The 21,674-nt window shown below is 36.1% G+C and overlaps 1 protein-coding gene across 2 annotated transcripts in view; it reads left to right on the top strand.

Moving 5' to 3' along the window:
- Positions 1–21,674, top strand: part of NCKAP5 (NCK associated protein 5) — a gene marked incomplete at both ends in the record, with an annotated part of 781,067 nt that overhangs the window by 678,896 nt on the left and 80,497 nt on the right. For both annotated transcript variants that reach the window (XM_084239032.1, XM_084239031.1), the window contains one exon: positions 5,206–5,281. In XM_084239032.1, coding sequence (XP_084095158.1) covers positions 5,206–5,281 — 76 coding nt within the window. The remainder of the gene's footprint in view (positions 1–5,205; positions 5,282–21,674) is intronic.

Raw genomic sequence — 21,674 nt, 5'->3', positions numbered from 1 at the left:
CAATCCTACTGATCTAAAACTTTGATAGCCTAGCAGAGCCCTTTATCAGAGGCACTCAATTTAACTATACCCTATTTAATATGGTTCTGACAGCTTAGGGTGTATCTTCACTGTACAGAAGTACCAAAAAAACAAAAGACCCTCTGTTTGGCTGGCACAATTTCATTTTTACTTTCTTATTACTTTCTAATGCTAAAGTAATTTGTCCTGCTTTTCCTCTCTCATTTACAGTCTACCACGTAGTAATAAGTGTCCTTTGGTCCTTCCAGAATATCTGCAAGAAACAATCTTATTTTTTCTGTGAAGTATAAAATTCCCTAAACACTGCAAATATACATAATCAATAAGAATATGCTAATTTTTCTATTAGCTGCAAAAGGAAATTAGTTATGCTGGGAAACTTTTCCACACAGAGGAATAATATTAACCTGGATAGTTGACCAGCTAGTCTTTTTTAAAAAAAAAAAATGTAAAATTCAATGTTTTCTGTTTCATCTCCATAATCTTCGGTGCAGATTGGGCTAAAATTACTAATTTCAGAAAGGACATTATCAGTCTCCTTTGGGACTAGTACAAGAAGAGTAGGAAAAGCCTATTTATTATATTACCAGCCTTTATAAGAAGAAGATTAGATGCAAAAAACAAGATACATTCTAATACCATAGCACACTGTTGTGTGTACCCAAGAGCCTTTTAAAATTCAGAGTTTAAGGAAATTTTTCCTGACTAAGGCTTAACATAAATTTGCTATCTGCTTATTTTTAATGGTTAAAAAATTCTTATAATAGCTATTTTGGATTAAAACAAAAGCTGTGCATCATGTATTACACATCATACTTTTTCCTGAAAAAATCCACTATTTAAAAATAATAGATATAATGTCCCTTGTCCTTTATAAAGATTTTATTTAGTTATGAAGGTCCAAAAGCATTTTAATTAGTTTACTCTCTATTGATAAAAAAAATAGAAAGATTGTTTCCATGTGTATAACAAATCCATGAATGTAGCAGATTTTCACTTAGTTCACAAGTAACTGCATATCCATATTCAGGATTGTTAGATACATTCTAAAATACGTATAGAGGTCCCATTAATGCTTTGCTAAATTAAATCCTTTTCTCTTTTCAGAACCTTAGTTAGAGGCTTATGTCCCCATTTATGTCATAATTTATAGACCACTTAGCTCTAATTTTTGTGTAATTTAGACAAGGGCCATGTTACTTTGTACCTTATTTAAATTATATAAAATCACAGTGAGATAGAGGCATTGCTAGGAAAGACTGCATTCTTACTAAGTAAATAAGTCAGAAAGAAATGCATTCTGCTTGCTACACTTTGCTAGTCCTTCCTTCCTGTGGATTTAGATAATCTTCTGAATTGAGAAGTCTCAAAAGAAGACAGCTCCAGTCTCCTATTTAACTATCACTGGACAAAATAAAAATCATTAACAAAATTAATGATGTCATATACCTTCATCAGGCAGTAGAAAGAGATGGCCATTTTAGTATAGGTGTTTTAACTTAAATTATGAGCGATCTCTTCACCCAGTGTCACATAGTCTGAAAAAAAATCACATATGCTAATATAAAAGCATCAAATGCCATCCCATTAAAATGGTACTGTGATGATAAAATAGTGCTATAATTACATACATTGTTATCATCTTATTAAATTCTGCAAAATGTTGTCATTTCAATATCCTTAATTGAACAATTCTGCTCTGAATGCCATTTTGATGTTAATAAGAAATATGTGTATGTTGCCTTCCTCTTGCAAAGTTTTCTAAGTGACTAACTCTTTTCTAAAGGTAATGCCTTCCAGGAGTGATCTTCCTCCCTCCAAGGATCACATCCTTGTCTCACTTCAGTTTGTTAGGTCCTTTCCCTTTTTAGTGAACTTTGACCAAAAAAAAAAAAAATGCTAGGATGATTCAGGGAAGAATTATGTATGTAACTCCAAATGAAGAGTGTCCTCAAATATTAAGTTTAATCCTAAAATCGATGTATGTATGTTGGTCATTGGTGAATTATTTTCTCTTTTTCCTCCCTTGTTTGTTGTTAACTCTTTCCTAATGTTAGGAGTTAATAGACAGAATAAATGGGTAGAGTGACATGTAAAGGTTACCTGTTGTAGCTGGTCAATACTACCTGGCACTTGGCTACAACTGCAGAGCCCAAAAGATGAACAAGAATAGAGGTGTACTGTGTTGTAACCCAATGTGACCTCAATTAATATGGGAGAGAACTGGACCATTATGATGCTCAACATATTGACAACAGACTTCAACCAAAAACAACCCATTGTTGTTTTCTACTTCTTAGCAAATGGGACATTGCTGACATTGATTTGTGTCTATCCTTGGTAGAGTAATGGTTGAGAAAATTCTAGCTTTCTAACCATGAGTCTGTCCTGAGTCAAATTCTGCCAAACTTCTTGTTTTTGCAGCTCTTCCCATCCTGCTTCAAGGGTTATTAGCCCAGGAGGCCTGAAAAAAACTAGGGGCCTCGTCTACAAACCCAGTTCCTCCGATAACTCCAATAACCAAGGGCCATTTTGGCATTTACGATTAAGTGCATGAAGCCCTAGAATGGTTCTGACAGGGAGCTGATAGGAAACACTGCACTATGGCTTTCATGTCCTTTATTACCTACAATACTTGGAGAAAAGTAGTGGTTAAAAAGGGAAGGAAGGCAGTTACACACACACACACACACACACACACACACACAAATGTTTGCTCCTCTTAAATACAAGCATAGTTTATGTATATTGAGGACACTACCTACATATCTAACTGCCAGACAGAAAGTTACAGAAGTTCTTGGCAAGGTTTGTCTGCAAAACAGTTTGGCACAGTCTGAAAATTTGCATTCCATCAGTGAATAGGAGTCAGTTGGACCCACTCTAACTAAAATCTGGAAACTTAATAATGTTATAATGTAATGTTACTTCAACAAAAGTAATGTAATATAAAAAACAATTCCTGTGTGACCTTGAGCAGATCATTAGCCCTCTCTGAGTCCTTTTTTATCTGTAAGATGAGAATCTTGTTCTGATGATTCGATTTAGTTTAGAATTTCATAGAACTAATGGAAGTGATGATTCACCCAAGTTCCAACTTGTTAACAGGCCACCCCTCAAGTTTAAAATGGGTCAATTTAGGAAATCCTAAAGACAATACTATTGTATGAACAGGTGAAGAAAAACATGGAACATGTTGCCAAAAGAGGTGATGTGGGTTAAGAATATAAAAATTTTCCTGGTTTTTCTATAAATAAAGGTAGAAAGTTTCTCTTGGTTTGTTAACAGAAATTCAGGTGCTTAAGGGACCCTTTCCATAGTGGCTCTTCTGGTAGTTTATCACGCACAGATCACTGTGCTAGGTAAACTTTGGAAGGTAGTAACACATTAACCTTATTGATGCTCTCAGCATTTTCTCTGCCATCTATAAATGTGCAATACTAGAAACAGAACTTGTTGATAAGAGCATTTCTTTCCACTTTCTTAATTTTCTTGCTAACAATAGGGACATGCCCCAAGGAGCAGACAGCTTATGTGGAAAAAAGTAATGGAGCATGGCCTCTAGAGATTGATTCCTTAAGTCCTCTCTCCTTGTAGGTTCATGTCTCCATCTACATACTCTCCTGAATTTGCCATCTTCTGGCAACCTGCATGTACAGATTAAGCTCCACTTAGATTCTAATATTGTAACTGTAATCATAAAATATAAATATAAATAAAATAAAATATAAATAAATTCCATTAAATAAGAAAAATAGGAGGTTAAAAAGTAGGAGCTAACTCTAACTCAGTGTCATTATGCACCATATGTCTTTCTGCATCCCCTTCCCTCATGGATGCCTCAGACCTATGGTCAACTTTCAGGTCTTGCCCTGTGTACCCCTTTGATTGTTTTTTCTGTATTCCACATATAAGTGAAACCATCCAATATTTATCTTTTTCCTTCTGACTTATTTTACTTTGCATCAACCCATCAACAAGAGAATAAATAAGTATATTATGGAATATTCATTTACAGAATATTACACAGCAATAAAAAGAACATATTACTACCATACTTCACAACATAAATCAATCTTTCACACTTGAGGTTGAATGAAAGAAATCCAGAAAAGTATGCAGTATAAGACTCCATTTACATGAAATTTGAAAACAAGCAAACTATATTTATGATGACAGCAGTGAGAGTAGCAATTAACCTTGGGAGTGTTATAAGAAAATGGGCAAAAGGCAGCTTTCTGGGGACTAGAAATATTTTTATATGAATATGTGCTCTTCACTGAATGATTTCTATACTTCATTGAAAAAATATTTTTCATTAAACTTTAAATAAACAAATCAAAAAAATAAGTTAAATAATAAATTTAAGAAATGGAGCTCACATTAGCACCTATCTCCTAACTTTGTTGTGAGGATTATAGGACCACAGGCAGGAAGAGTTTGAACAGCACCTGCTCCATAGCATTAAGTGTATGTGTTGGTATTATTGATGATACTGCTGTTGCTGCTAGCCTGGAAGGTAGTGGACATGGGTTTTAATTTCAGTGTTGCCACTCATGTTGAAGGAAACTTACTGGCTCTCAGAATTCTCACTTGTAAAATACTGTGACTTTATTAGCTTTTCTCAAGGGTTCTATTTGTCCTTATTCAGCATCTGGGTATTCCAGCTGAAATATAAAGGGACTATTTTTGACCTGAAAAATCTAGATAAATGTGTTACTGCTCTAGTTCACTGAACACACACAAGTCACCTCATGTTTCATTTGAGGAAAGAACAAAAAAAGAGACATTTTCTTAGAGAGTTATATTCTAGGAAAGAATCACAATCAAATGTATTTCTTTATCCTTATTTAAATGGCTTGTGATGGAAATCACTGACTCTGGAGGAATGGTATTTCCGTAGACTTAAATTTTTCCTAACAGATCTGTGTTACTGACTTTATTATTACCCTGTAAATCCCTGCTTTTAGAGCTGGGGCTAATTTTTTTCTTAATATGCTTTTGTAATTGAAACTTGTAACAAAGTCAAATGATAGAGTAAGGAAAAATGGAATGAAAAAAATGTGTAAGAATACACATATCCGCATACCCACATGTTAATTATGGAATGTATCATTCTGAGGATTATGAATGATCTACTTAGTATAATAAATAAGAGCTGACATTACTTTCTTGTTGCTACAGATAAAAGACACACATGAAAACCTGCAAGAGGATGAAGACACAATTGCAGATTCCTCATTTCAGAGCCACATGATAGGTAAAAGTTCATTCTTGATACCTCTTTAACTGAGAGATTTTCTGTATTCAACCTTCTTTCAGGCTTGGTGCTTGAAAGACCAACTCTTATGTTTCCCTCTATAAGGACTAGTTCTTAAATGTTCACACATAGTTATCTAATTTCTCATTGTAGACATTGAAAGTGATCATAAAAGAAACGGGTCATAGTAGCACCTATGAAGAAAACATAGGTGTTCTTCGCAAAGGGATGTGATACAAACTGATGAGGAGTGAGTACTTGTCAATATGAAATGAAAGTGTAACCCTGAATGTAAATATTTTCTCTCTGGATAAAATCAATATTGAATCAATCTAGTTTCTATAAATATGCCAAGAAGCAATATTTGCAACTAGTATTGGTTAAAAATAGGTTAGGTGTCCTTCTTAAACTGATTATCTTTAAAAATGAATGCATTGCACATGGAACCAAATTGATTAAGTATATATTGCTTGCCAAAATCTTCAACATATTTTCTTCAGCATTTCTGTTAGATCCCTATTTATAGATAGTCCTGTCTCTGAAATAAATTAGGCTTGTAGGCTACTTCTTAAAGTTATGCATAATCCTAGACTGAAGGATCTCAGGTTCCCAACACAAAGGCACTTTACAGATCTAATTCCAGCAGCCAAGAGGTAACTAGTGATGGAGTAGCTATCTAAGGAAGTGATCCTGGTCAGGAGAAAAAGAAAAGATCATTTTAACAGGGTTGGGCCACCTTAGACACTTAGAGAATTAGCTGTTGCTCGGGCTCTAAAAATAGCTGTGAGGGTAAACATATTGATTATTTGTTTTACACAGAACACCAAGGCATGATGGAATCATTTCTTCAAATCATACTTGGGAGTAGCAGGTATTTTCGAATACTGCATTCCAGGATATGTCAGCTCCACACATTTCTGATTTCTGTACTATCAGTATTCACTGCTCCTGGCCATTCACTGGCCTCTCTGGAGCTGCCATCTTGCAGCCTCTTGCCACTCTTAGCACCATATTGGTGCACTTTGTGATGATTTCCTCGCACATGTGGCAGTCTTCTGCAAACTGTAATTTACAGGTTATCTCAGAGAGTTATTGTACACCCACAGCTTAATGTGCTTGGGACACTATTATTATTCTTTTTATTTGTAATTGGTAATGCAGAAGTCTTAGCAAACAGCTGAATGAGCATAGTCTGAATAAGATTATTATTATCCAAAAAGACATCCTTTATTGTAGTTGTCAATGTAAAATGCTTAAAGTGGTATCAGGTCTGTGAAGTTAGTTAACATGCAAGTTAAATATTGTTTCACAACCTTCAAACATGACGCTATGCAAAGTACTACTGAGTCATGATTTTTCCATAATGAGGTGTTCTTGGGCCTATAAAGTAACATATATAAAAGTGAGAGGCTGAATTTTTTTTCATGTGAACTGCTGTAATTTAAGTATTTTTTAAAGTGACTAGCAATTCCTTAGATCTGCACTGTTTGACTTATAGCCAGTAGCCACATATGGCTATTTCAGGTTCAATTTAAATTAGCTATAATGATATGAAATTAAACCTTCAGTTCTTCAATAGCATTAGTGACATCTCAAGTTTTCAATGGCCATACATTCTATCTGGTCTGTGTGAACATTTCCATCAACACACCAGTTTCTTTTGGGAAGTGCTGCTTTAAATATTCTCGTGGAAGTAAATGTGGAGCATGTTTTTGACACTGACTAGATCTTCATATAATATTAGCATCAACTGCTCAAAGTGGTGGTGAACTAACTTATAATTTGCTATTGACTACAAGTAATAACAATAACCAAAGCTAACCTGCCATTAATGCAGTAATTGAGTCATCCTCTTTTATAATTAAAAATCTAGAGGAAGGTAAACTCGAAAAGTGGGTAGCAACTCAATAATGTGTCTAAATCCCTGGCTCTTTGACTCATGCTGGTCTCCTGGTTGTAAATTGATTCCCACCACTCCAGGCATTCCATCTGCTTTCAAGGTACAGAGTAAATGAAATAGTAAAAGTTTCTCTAGAATTTCTACTCTTGACTTTACCTTACATGTCTTCAGTAAGAACCAGCTCATAAAGCAGTTCTAACTTCAGAGGATGCTGGGAAAGTATATTGCTTGCCAGCCTCTATCACATGAGGTAGCAGAAAGAATACAGTTGAGAATGTTTCTTGGGTAGCCAGTCTTATGTCACAGACCTTTTAAAAAAGGCATCCATTTCAAGAATGAATAAGAATCCACAATTCAAGTGGTGATCACATATTTTTATTCCACAGAATGACTAAGAATATATAGTTTAGCACCCTGATAATCCCAATATTCTTCATTTTATCTAAACTAAGTATCCTCCCAGTATTTTATAATCGTAGACTAATTTCAATCACAGCAACTGAGCGTATCTAAATGTGTTCTTCCAACCCAATGTCAGCTAATGTCTTTAACAAAGAACAATCAGGGAATTTGTGAATGTGAATGCTTGCATTTCGGTAGTTAACGATAATCATGTTGGTTTAATCAAAATGTTATGAGTTAATTACAAGACATGTTACTGAGTGTATATTCTGTGTTGAAATTCTAGGTTCATGGATTAAGTAAAATAATACAACTCAATTTTGTTCTTGAAAATTTCCCTAACAACTGTCAGACTTCCATGTCAATAAACAAGCAAATGACTAGCTTAGCCTAATGGAAGTAATAACATGATGATCACAACCACTATGTTTCTAATTATTCTTTGCTGTTATTTAATTGTAATAGACTTACCCTCTATATTATATCAATAATCTAATAAGATTAAATGAACTCTATGGACTCAGATACCATTGTCTCATATTAAAAACATCAGCCAGTGATAGCATCAAAAATAATTCTTAAATGGGGACGGGGGATTAGGATTTGGAAATTCCTATAGAGTAGAAAATGTCTTTTGAAGAGTTTGAGGAAGAAGCCAAGCAGAACTGAATGATGTACAAGAAGACAAGACTGTCCTGAACTGAATGATATATCTGTTTTCATAAATGCAAAGCTTTACAGAGAACAGTCTGTTCAATAGCTCAATGGGCAAATGTCATAGTACCCCATGGTCAAATTAAATCTGTTTACTCTCCTTCATTGATTGAATATATTTCTAGCCTCTTCCCAAATAACCTTTTGTTAGCTCCTACCACCAGAGGAGAGCATGACCAAAGACATGGTTAGGCCATGAGAATATAGCTATCTTTAGCTGCCAGGAGAAGGGCAGGACTCTATAGGATCTTTCTGTTGTCTTTTTTCTTCTACTCCTCCACAACCTAGCATTAGCCAGCAGTTAACATATTAAGGGGACAATAGATGCTCAATGAGTACTATGACTTACCATACCATACACTATTTTGCTTCCATGTTCCCAAGGTGTTTCATTTCCTTATTCCTTGTCAACTCCTATATTTCAGCAAACTAATCTGGCAAACTAATTCATCTCAGTGGAGTAATTAATTAAATGAATATCCTTTATGTCATCTTTTGCAAGGACTCAAGAACAACTTTACCTCTAATAATGAGGAATTCCTAGATGCCAATATTTCAGTACCTCAGATTACTAGTTTGAGCAAATTATAGGGCAAGGGAGAAAAGACAAGAATTTCAATCCTAGTTCAGATAATGGACATCATCAAAAGCAGTATTAGGAGGGATGAGTTATTTTGTCATATAATCCTCCTTTAAAGAAATGACCAGCCTGAAGGCTAAAGAGTGAGAAAAAACTGTTGAACCAAATAGAAAAGTTTTGAATCAGAATGTACAATGGCCATTTTACCTCTGTAACATAGACCTTGTTCTTGTAATGTTTTATCATTCAACCATAAAGGCTCTAATCACAGGAGTCATGTGCTCAGTGTGCAGTAGAATCAGAAGGGATAAAAGATTCATGTGCATAGTTCTTATTGTCAAGGATACTATATATCACATTCCAGTGATGCTCAGCAAATACAGAAGCTTCTTCACCTAGGCCTGATGCCACAATATCTGTAGCCATAGCTGTTTCTTCAGTCAGGAAAGAAAGGGAAAATTCGTGGGCTCTTGAATCAAGTACCTCAGTTACATGAGCAAGGACCAGGACCTAGATCTTTATCTTACCTAAATGAAAGGAACTCCAAAACTTAGTTTATTGTATTAAAACCCTAATACAATATGGTCCACAGTTGTTATCCATGTGCGCATATGCACTTTGAATTATCCAGACCACAATTGTTTTTAAATCCAAGACTGGATTTACCTAACTATTAGTACCAGTAGGGTTAGTTCATATGGGAGTGAAAGAAAACCCAAAGTATGGTGACTTAATTAAGATCAGAAATTTCTTGCTGTCCCACATGACAGTTCAAAAGTAGTTGATACAGGCTAACAGGACAGCGTCAGACTACTCTAATTTTGTCTCTCTGCTCATAGGGTTAGCATTTCTGAGGTCATTTCATGGTCTACTTTCCGATGTCCACTTTCCAACCAGCAGGAAGAAAGAAGGGGTCAGGACAGACAGGTGGTCCTTATCTTTAAGAACACATTCTAACAGCTGACCCATCCCTTTTGCTACTGTCCACTGGTCAGTCTTTTTCTCTTAGGTTGGAAAACATTTTTCCAGGCAGTAGACCATATGCCCAGCAAAAAGAAAAAAAAAGAAAAAAGAAAGAAAGAAAATGGAGAATGGAGTTTCTCTCTTTAGTGAAGAAAGGCAGAATGGATACTAGAGGACATGTAGCAATCTCAGCCTGCTGCCCACTCTCTCCCAAAGTTATCACCTTACTAGGGACACAGACACATTTCTAATATCATTTAAGAAAGGCATAAGAAAATAATTTGCAGAGTTGCTGGAAAAGATATAATTAACATCAAATGATTTATGCTTAGTTTCTGTTTTTGCATAATCTCAACTACCACTACTCTATTTGTATAGTTAATCTTGAGTAACTTTTTTGAAAAAAATGTATTGAATTTGGTTTACTTTGCCACCATCATACTTATGAATAAATATGTAATTGCTCACCACAATGCATCTTCAACTTTCCCTTTTCTAAAATTAAAACAAATAGAGCAGCAGGGCTTCCAGTAATGTAGCTGCCAATCAATTAAAGTCCTTGATAATTATCTCTTCTTGCAAGAATATTAGCAAATTTTCCCACTCAGAAAATTTGAAAAAAAAATTAGTAATTTAATATACAATAAATGACATTCATATTGAAAATAAAATTAAAGCATATCCCATAACATTGATCCAAGTTTCACAGCTTTTTGAGTAGGAAGCCACTTGAGTTAAATGTCACATTTTGAATAGTGTGCTAACATATTTAGTCTTAATTATAGAAAGTGTGAGCCATTGATGATCAAAAGTAAATGTGAGTGGGCAGTAGAAATGTTCTCAGCAACAACTTTGATACATAATGTCCTGTTCATTACTAATGCACCAGTGCCTGACTAAAAACTGCTTACATGATAATGCCTGTGTATGAGGAGTAGGATGAAGGAGTTTTACGTAATTTGGATCTCATACTAATACTTCCCAGGATGATAATCTTCCTGCATTTCTAAACATACAAAATGACATCTAAGAGGAACTGTAGAGTAACAGCTTGAGCAAGGGCATTTCTACCATGCCTACCCTGAATTCACCCATTCATAATTGCAAGGCACAAACTCACCTTGCATTGTGGCAACCTGAAATATAAATTCCACCTGTCACGAAGACAGACCCTTAGAAACAGGACCATGTGGCTCCTTCCAACCAAGGGTCAAAAATAATAATATTAATTCCCATTCACTGATATCTGATACCAATCCCTGTACTTGAACCATTACAAGTCATCCTCCTTGTTTCTGATTTGTGGCTGATCCTCTGCTTTTTCCAAATATTAACTTGCTCCTTGTGAGTTCTCTTCTCTAACCACCAGAGATAGTCATGAGATAGGCTTTGGTAGAAATTTCTGTTTGTGGATACACCAATTCCTAACCTATGACTCCCTGCATCTGTTCTTGCAATAGAGAGGATAGGGAATTATAAACAGATAACATTGAAAGTATGGCTTTTTTACTCTGAATAAAATATTTGTGTCTATAGATTGCCTCAGAGAGCTAAGTTTTATTTAGTTGAACAAGATTGTTAGGGAGCATCTTCTACAAGCCGTGCTCTGTGTTCAATATCGGGGATGCAAAGATGAATAAGACAAAGTACCTGTACTCTATGAACTGCAGTCTAGTGAAGAGACAGAAGAAAAAAGATAATTCTGATATACTGCCATCATAGATAGGATAGAGGGAAGTCTGCATACATATGAGTATCATAACAGGGAATGTTGGTTTTCCAGAGTAAGAATTAGATTTTTTTTCTTTTTTTATGTATATATAGTTTACATCATTGTTCATTTTTAAACAATGTTTGCTTTTTTTGACTACACCTGAGGGGGAAGGAAAAAAAAAGAAAAAAAAGAATTAGATATTGAGGTTAAAGAACACTTGCCATTTATACCAATGCTACTCATCAGAATAACCTAAAATGCTAATGCTAAGATAATGCCCCAAAACAGTTAAATCACAATCTTTAGGTGTAGGAGCCAAACATTCATTTATTTTTAAAATCCCAAGGTAATTCCAATGTGCAGTATTGTTTAGGAACCATTGTGTAAGGATAGCATTTCATCAGCAAAGGGCATGGGAATATCCTGCAGCTAAAGGGAAGCAGTAAGCAAAGACGTAGAGATAGGACTTGGCATAAGGTAGGGAAGGGGAGCTGGTGGGAGACCAACTAGGCAAGAGAAGAGGATAGGTTTTAGGATGAGGTACAAATAGAACTAGGTTTGTCAGATAGGACTGATTGTTTGACCTTCATCCTACAAATAATACACAGACTATGCAGGCTTTGGGGTTTTTAAAGATTTATTTATTTATGCATAGGCCAGAGGTGTAGGCCAGAGGTGTGGGGGGTAAGAGGATTCACCAGAGACAGAGTTGGGAGCAGAGCAGGGAGATCTGCTGAAATACACCATTAAGGGGAGCAGCAAGCAAGACAGGAGAGGCCTGCTCCAACATGTGGGTAGCTCCCTGGCTGGGCATCAAACTCAGGCTGCAGTGGTGATAGGGTGATAGTGCTGAGACTCAACCCCTATGCCACCAGGGAAGCCCGACTATGCAGGTTTTAAAAAGACCAAGATGATAAGAAGTGGCCATACATCACTATGATGCTTATATTTAGACTTTTTAAATAGAAACATATTAATTTTCTTTCTCCTAGCCCAGACTAAGCAAATAGGCTAATCTCCATACTGTTTCCTTTTCAGTTGCATGCTGGGATAGAGTTAGGTATTCATGTAAAAGGATGGACAGCCAGGAATATTTAAGAGTTGCCAAAGCACTCTCTGCTCTGAAAGATCTCTGCTGTCAGCCTACCAGAATGTATCAGACCTTCCTACCCACTGGTAACTCCTATGGACAAAGGTTCTCAAGTCACTTGTATAATACGGAAGGTCTCTGTGAAGGGCACACAGACAGATAGCAGCAGTGCATTCCTCAGGCTAGTCCTGGCAAGACCCTCATGCAGAGATCCATGAGGCTGGTACATTCTCCTACCAGGAAACTGAGCACTAGAAGGAGAGTTTTGACATTTAGGAAAGGCAAGGGTGGTGTTCTACAGATGGAAGAGCTGTAGTGCCAAGGGCAGGAGCAGACATGACATCCTCGGGGGCAGCCTGAATTAACCCAGGTACTGGAAGGAGAAAGGACTCACCGAACAGGTACTGGGTGGACACGTTATTTAAGCTCGGCCTCCCCTCACATATACCACACATCTTACCAAAACCTATTCTAAAGTACAAGATTAGGGAATCTGAAACAGCTATACAAAGACCTCTTTTCATATCGTCCCCTCACTTTCTCAGAAAGGCAATTAATTTACTTAAAGAATTTGTGTGACTTATGACATGACAGTTAATAGGTGGGGGTCAAAACTAGGTCAAACAGCAGAGTGTTCAGCCTCTGAACCAGAAAGCTTCCCAGTATCACAGAAAATGCTGAAAGTAGGGCAAAAATATAAATTACACTAATATCTAGTCTTTACAAAGTACTGTCTATATGCTGGCCAACGGCCAAAGTGTTTTATGAATGTTGCTTTGTTTTATCCTCATATCAACCCTGCAAGTTAGCTATGATGGTCACCCTTTGCAGATGAGGTAAAGGATGTTCTGGGAAGTTATATACCTTGTTCAGTAACATGGCTAGTGTGAATGGAGCCAGCATCCAAGCCTAGCTTAGCTGTAGCTGAGAAGTAAAGTTAAATAAACTCCCAAGAATTTTATTTCTTTAAAATACATAATGATTTTTTTAAAGATTATCCATTCATGCATATAAGAACTGGGGTACAGACCAGATGTGTGGGGGATGAGAGGGTTCACCAGAGACAGAGTGGAGAACAGAACAGGTGAATGTACTGAAACACACTGCTGAGGGGAGCAGCAGGTGAGGCAGGAGAGGTCTGCCACACAATGTGGGTATCTCCCTGGCCAGCCAGGATTGAACCTGCGCCACAGAGGCTTCTCAGCTCTGCACTCAGCCGCCTGCGCCACCAGGGGAGGCCCATCCCAAGAATTGTAACTAATGACTAGGGTTTGTTTGCTTTTTGGGGATTTTTTTTTTTTTTTTTTTGGTTTTTTGATTCTTTGGGTTTTTTGTCACCTTATAGACACCAGAGACTAAGGATCCCTTGAGTAGATCGCTTGACCAGGGATTGCAAACCCAAATAAACCTCTAGGTCAGAGAGGAAGACAGAGTGAACTTGAAGTACCCATGCATTTATCTTATGAGTAATGAGAATCATAAGGAATAGAAAGAGCATGGCCCCTCCTAGGAGTGCAGCTACTTGTCATTTTCAATTGTCACCATAGAAGGCTTGCCCTATGTGGCCAAGTCTTTCCGATTTTTTTACCAGGAGCCAAAAGTCTAGATTTTTATGTGACATATGATACATTGTAAGATGTGGGCTCATTTTTAAAAAGTAAATCATCAGATTCATTTAATTCATTGCCAGAATTATCTGGCAATATTTCAAATTATAATTTCAAAATTCTTTCCCAAGATGGCACAACTAAAAGTATAGAATATAATATAAAAATATACATACTTTCTTAAATGGACAGTTGAACTGTAGGCACGGAATTCAAGGGGAAAAGTTTGCATGCATAAGGAAGATAGTGTGATAGCAATTTGGCCAGTATAGAGCGTGAGCTAGTTTCTGGTGCTTGAGACCACAGTGACCAATGGTCCTAGTTTGCATAAGACTTCCTTGGTTTTAGCACTAAAAGTCCTGTAAAGGATCTGCATGAACTGGGCAGTTGGTCACTCTCCTTGGAACCTGGCATTGAGGAGCTAACTTCTGATGTAAGGAAAACCCAGAGCCTAAACAGCATGAAATGATGGATCAAAAAATTCCCCTCCCCCACCCAGCATGAAGCTAGATTCCCAGAATCAATGGCTACACATCCACCCTGCAGAGATAAAGATAAACACTAAAGATAAACTTCTGACTCAGCCTCAACTCAGCCTTAACTACAGCTGGGGGAAAAGAAAAGAAAATTCTCTTCTGAAGATTCTGGATCATTAGCTCATACTCATGTGGCTCAGACATCTAATTCACTCTCTTTTTGTATCCCCTAAGTCCTCCAGCTTGAGATTTTCAGTGTTCCCAGTTGTGCTTTTAAATACTTCAGAGAAAAATTTGAGAGAGTGAACAGATGAAACAAGAATATCAGAATATTAATTTTATAAAGCTAGTGATGGGTGTATGAGAATACATTGTAATAATTGAGAATATTTGAAAGTTACAATTACAAGATTTTTACAACTCAGGTTGGTAATATTTCGAGGAGTCTGGCAGTACCAAGGTCAGTCACTCTAAACTTTTATGTACACATAAAGTTGCAATAGGAAATCACTAAAACAGGGTGAAAAATGACGACTTAGTGAGATTCAGAAAATATCAAATTATAGGATGAGTCTTTCTTTTTTGGGGCAATGACATATTTGGACATTTATTTATTTTTTATATATTTTTCCTTTTTAAATTTTTTTTCATTTTTTACATCATTGTACATTTTTGAACAATCTTTGCTTCCACCCCGCCCCATCAGGTGGAGTCCCCACAGAGTTTCCTTCCCCAATGCACCCGTGCACCATCACCTCAGTCCCCTGTGGTCCTCCCTCCCTCCCTCTAATCCCTCTCTCTCCACCTCCCCTGCAGGATGTCTCTGATTTATAATTGTCTGTTTTTGCTTTGTTGCGTTTTGTACTGTTATTTTTTACACTGATGTCTTATTTGGTTTCCCTATATTCCTGCTGTAAGTGAAACCATCTGATATTTTTCTTAGTCCTTCTGGCTTATTTCACTGAGCATAATTCCTTTTAGCTCCATCCACGTTGCTGTGAATGGCATGAGTTTATCTTTTTTGATTGCTGAATAATATTCCATCATGTATCTATACCACATCCCAATTCAGAGACTGCAGAATTGGGAAATATCCAATAAAGAAAATAAATACAAATATTTAGTGTAACTAAATAACTATAAATGGAAATAAAGGTTAACAAAGGAACAGATAAGCAGCCATATATTCAAAAATGACAAAATTTAAAATAAGTTGTTAGATCATCTTTATCACCACTGAAAAACTGAACTAAAAGATAGAATTCAAAAATTGCAAAAAAAAAAATGTATCACAGAGAACGAAGGAAGTATAATATAAAAGAGAGACTAGGTTGCATTAGATAAAAAGTGATGAAATATATGTACCTTTATTTGTAGCTCCCAAGAAAATAGAATATGGATTAAACATAATACTTTAAAACATACTACTTTTAAACATAATACTTTAAAAGTCTATGACTGAGACTTTTTTACAGAATTAAAGAAGGCTATCAACCCACAGGTTCAGGGAGCCAAGTAGGATAAATTAAAAGAAATCTTTTCATAAGGTTAGTGATTTTATTCCCTTTTGATATATCCCTAGGCATCAGATTATTAGATCATTTGATAGTTCTATTTGTAAATAAAGTCACTATCTCAAAGAGAAATCTGTACCACCATGTTCAACGCAGATTAGTCACAATAACCAGTATTGACAATGAACAATGAAACAATAAATTGTTCATTGTAGACAAGGAAATAATATACTGACAATGAATGAGTAAACAAATTGTAGTATGTGCATGTGTATACACCATACAGGAATATTATTTAGCCTTAAAAAAGAAGGAAATCCTGCCATTTGCAAGAACATGAATGAACCTGGAAGACATTAGACAAGTGAAATAATAGACAGATAAATCATAATCTCACATATATGTGGTATCTTTTCTAAAAGGTGAAGCTCATAGAAACAGAGCAGAAAAGTATTTATCAAACTCTCCAGGGTAGGAGTAACAGGAAGATGTTCAAAGAGTGCAAACTTCAATTATAAGACAAATGCATTCTGGACACCTAATGCAAAGCACGGTGACTATAGTTAATAATAATATATTCTATGTTTGAAATTTTGTAAGAGAGTAGATTTTAGTGTTCTCACCATACACACATCAGAAAAAAAAGATGACTCTGGGGTAATGGATGTATTAACTTGTTCAATTGTGGTAACTACAATGTCTATAAAAACATTGCATTGTATGCCTTAAGTATATACAGTTTTTGTCATCATACTTTAGAAAAGGGGGGGAGAGAACTCTACACTTAGGCATGTCTTGATGAAAATATAGAACTCCAAAAATAAGGAAAGTTACTAAAATAAACTTAAAAATATAGATAACCTCAAAATAATGATAATTAGAATGTCATTGAACTTCTGTACAGCAACAATGAAAGCTAATGGACTTATATCATCAGTGCACTGAAACAAAATAATTAGTGATCTAAAAGTGAATACTCAGTGAAACGATGCTTCAAAAAGATAGTAAATAATGCCTAGGCTAAAAAAAAAAACTGGTGTCTTCTAACAATGGTTCCTCATCAAAGTAACTTCTAAAGAATTTACATCAAACAAAAGAAAAGTTATTACAAGAAGGTTAGAAATATAGGGAGAACTGATAAGTACAGAAAGTGGCAACCATTTTTATATAACAATAAATGTACTTTATACCGTACATGACTAAAATACACCAAAAGAAAGAGTAATAGAACTAGAACTGAATTGGAAGGAATGATAACATTTATAGCATTGAAATGGCCTTATATTGTTGAGGATTAATATATTACTTTGGTAAGTTATATACACATACTGATATTTCTAGGGTGATCATTCAAACTAAATAGAAGAATTTAACATCCCTAAACTAGTAGAAAAACTAGAGGATAAATGAAATGTTCAAAAGAAATTCAAACTAAAAGAAAACATGAATAATACAACCATATAAAATGACAAATAGAACACAAAGTAAAATGGTAAAAATAAATCTGAATACATGAAAATTTACATAAGCATAAGTAGACTAAATTCTCTGGTTAAAAGGCAAAGATTGTCAAGGAAATGTAGTTTAATTTAGATTTGACAAACCTAAATATCAATTCACAGGGAAGTTGAAACTAAAAGTACAATATGAAAATACCACAAAAATATGAAATTCACTATAGTTCTATTAATAACAGAAAAAATAGGCATATTCTAAACAAGGCTTTTTGAACTATACTCAATAGTGAGGTGTGAAATCAATTTGGTTAAAGTCAGCATTTGTATGTCTTGTTTTTATTAATGAAAATATTGGAGAATCACATGTGATAAGGGAAAATATTAGTCAAAATGTAGTATAAAGATGATGTTTTCTTACATTTCTGTATAGGTACAAACACAAAGATACGTCGGTTTATGATATAAAATTTTATCACTGCGGATAATAGTAAAAATATTTGATGAAAGCCTTGGCCCTAAAGAAGCTCCTGGAAAGTATATCAAGAATATATACCACAATGACCATGGCAACATTGTCATAATAGCAACTAGAAAAAAAATGAAAAACAAATATTCTTCAACAGCAGATAAAATAATGTTGAAATATTTGTACTGTGGAATATAATACAGCAGTGAAAATTAATGAGCCCCATGTGCATGTATCATAGATTCATCTCAAAAACAGTGTTGGTAGAGAGAAGGCAATTGCAGTGGAGTGCTTATAGTCTGATTCTGTTTGTATAAACAGCAAAACTAAACAACGGTGGCAAGTAGGAGGCCATATTCTGAGGAAATGAATGGGGGGGGGCATTAGGCAAATTTCAGTTTGGTGTTTTATGATTAGTGCAAAACATTTATTTCTGTTTCATCAGTCATCGGGTGAAGGATTTATTCTAGTTCCTCCATAAAACTGAACAAACAAGAAAACACAAAGTTAATAAATAAATTGAACTGCAGCAATGTGTTTATCTTATAGAGGGGGAGAAGGATGTGATCAGGAGGGCAGAAGAGTAGCTGAAAAACACTGTTAGTGTAGTTCAGGTGGATGTGGGTGTTCTTTTATGTGATGATTTCAGTGGAACTGTTTGTTCTTTATGCCCATAGTTGTAATATATTTCACAATTTTGTTTTAAAGATAAAAATTGAAGTACCACCCCAAACAAAACACATCTGTGGGAAGTTTGCTCTTCTAATCTATGCCATACACGCCCACCCTTCCTTCATCTTCTGGCCTACTTTTCGAGCAGCTCATTAGGATTTCTGTATAAGGACAAGGCCTTGACCAGCAGGATAAAGTTAATCGTCAATTTTGAAGCACATCAGGGGTCGGAAGAGTAAGTTAGAATCAGAGATCGCAGGTAACTCTTGAAATTTAGACACTTGATTCTGCAGACATTATAGCTGGACTGAACTGTCTGTGCCTTATGTGCTGGTAATGTCATTGACTTTTTATTACTTTTAGACATGAGAAGCAGCAGTAATTAAAAAAAAAAAAAGAGGGCTTGCTCGAGAGGAGTTTTTTGAAAGCCCCAAAATCAATTAGAAGTGTTTCTCCTACTATAAGAACTCAATCATACACACTTAATGAAAAACTACCTCAATTAAGGTGACCTGCACACCCAGTGAACTGGCTTCCAAATGTGTTCATTAAGCCTGGCATGTTTGAGTAAATAAAAACCTTAGTTAGAAAGAGCTGCAAAATGCTAGCCTGATAGATCAGGTGATAGCTATGGCGAATTGTGGTGATAGATTTAAGTTGTGTAATGAAATATGCACCTGAGAAAAAAAGAGAAGTGATCCTGGGAACAGGGTATTCATTCTTGACCTGAAGGACTCTATACTGGAGAGGCATTCCAGAGAAAACCAGAATGGGATGTAAAGAAAAGAGAGCATCTCAGTAAAACTGTTACAACACGGAGTTCATCTGGGCACTTTCTAATGAATCATAGATGTGCAACCAGGGCTTAACTGGTTCTGGAGAAACCTTCATTTTTGAAAATGGTAATGATTGAGAAAATAACTTATCAATGTCAGTCTTAATTTCTTTCATTAGTCCATTGACAGAATTTGAGAAGAGTCATTTAGCAATCTTCTTATCAGTGGGTCAGTGTCTGCTCCACTCATTTTGTACACAATCAGATAAGAGGGTGATGGTTTGTTTTATCTTTGCTTTACCACCCTGTGCCGCTAAAAGCTTTTCAGGGAAGAGGAAGAAGAAGCTGAGAGGTTACCAGGTTATGAAACACTGTCACAGCCGTGCCAGGAGCATTGAATCTATTTCCAATATGTTTCTCATATAGCTAAAACCTATACTCTGGAGATGTTATTGTTTGATTATAAAAGCAGGAGGAATTTGAAGAAAGACTTTCATGCCATCATGATAAATAGTTTCTGCCTATAATTCGATTGTGTCAACTCTCAAACCAAGGGAATGTGCTTTAAGGTGACTTTGTGCCCTTTTGAAACTCAGCCATGTGTTCCCCTTCAGAGTCCATTTGGAAGGAATCCTGGGTGAATAAGAACACATTTGGAGTGGGCATGACTGCCCTGCTGCTGAATGTGTGGTTTGCCTTTCAAAAGATGTTATTTCCCTTCACACTGACCCAGTCATCAAAATGTTACCCTGATGTCAAAAGTATTTGTGCAAAATTCTGCTTTAAAACAGGTCTCTTTCCTATGTAACTTGTAATTTAAAAAAATGGAAATACTGCTCATATCCTGGCTCAAAATTGAATCTGATTTTTTTCAAAAGTGGCAAGGAGGTAGCAATGTGCTGAGGGAACAAACAATGTGCTGGGGTTGGGGAGTGCAAAGCAAAGTCCAGTTTGGGATTCTATGATTTAGTGGAAAACACTTTGTTTCTTCAATCTTCAGATTAAGGATTTATTCTAGATCCTCCATAATGTTCTCTTGGCCTAAAGTTCCAACACTCTTTGACAGAGTGGGGATATTCCAGAACTTCAAAATATCTGCCATGTCAGTTTCCCTCTTTCTATGAATCTGGGGAATGACAGTGTTTGCAATCATGGGTCTAGAAAACTAGAAATCTAGAAATGTTGAATAGCTGATTCAGCAATGTGTGCCTCATATATGGCTGTCATGTTTAGCACTATTTGCCTTGTGATTTGCATTTTTGAGAGCAATTCCATTGAGCCCTCCCAGTCTGTTGTCTGCATCTCATAGGCCTGTGCACCCTTTGCCACCTAATAGATGCTAACATCATGAACAAGGCCCCAAAGCTCTTTAAGTCTCCATACCTTCATCTGCCAGTGGTGGGAATGCAAGATCTACTTTGAAGTTTTTTTGATCATTGTGTTTTTTGCATATGAGTTGTTGACCTTATGCCAGGTGCTTGGAAGAACTCAATTATTAGCCTTAGGTATTATTAAGAAGGATAAAGTGTATGTAGTTATAGATGTCATCTTTTTTTAAAAAAAGATTTATTTATTTATTTATTTATACAAGCACTGGGTACAGTCAGAAGCACGGGAGGGTGAGAGAATTCACCAGAGCCACAGCAGGGAACAGAACAGGCAGACTGACAAAATACACTGCTGAGGGGAGCCACGGGTGTGGCAGGAGAGGTCTGTGTGCCACGTGGGACCCTTGTCAGCGGCCAGGGATCGAATCAGTGCTGCAGAGGCTGCGGGCAGCTTCACAGCCCAGAACTCAACCGCTGCGCCACCAGGGGAAGACCAGATGTCATTTTTTAAGTTGTATTCACAACAATGATTTGATACAGTGAAAGGATATAAAGCAGAATGAGCAAAGGGACCAGGAATGTGGGGTACCATCAGGAGTTAACAAGACAGAGGCATCTGGGGACCATCTTTCAGAAAAGTCAAGCACAACACAGTGAATTCCCTGGGGAAGACAACACATGTGAAATGTTACCAGCTAGGATAGTCACTAAAGACTCAGAGCCCAGGGATTTTGA

Source organism: Talpa europaea (assembly GCF_964194135.1).
Source record: "Talpa europaea genome assembly, chromosome: 1".
NCBI classification, from domain to species: Eukaryota; Metazoa; Chordata; class Mammalia; order Eulipotyphla; family Talpidae; genus Talpa; species Talpa europaea.
Note: the sequence above shows the minus strand (reverse complement) of the source record. Positions and strands in the feature narration are given on the sequence as shown.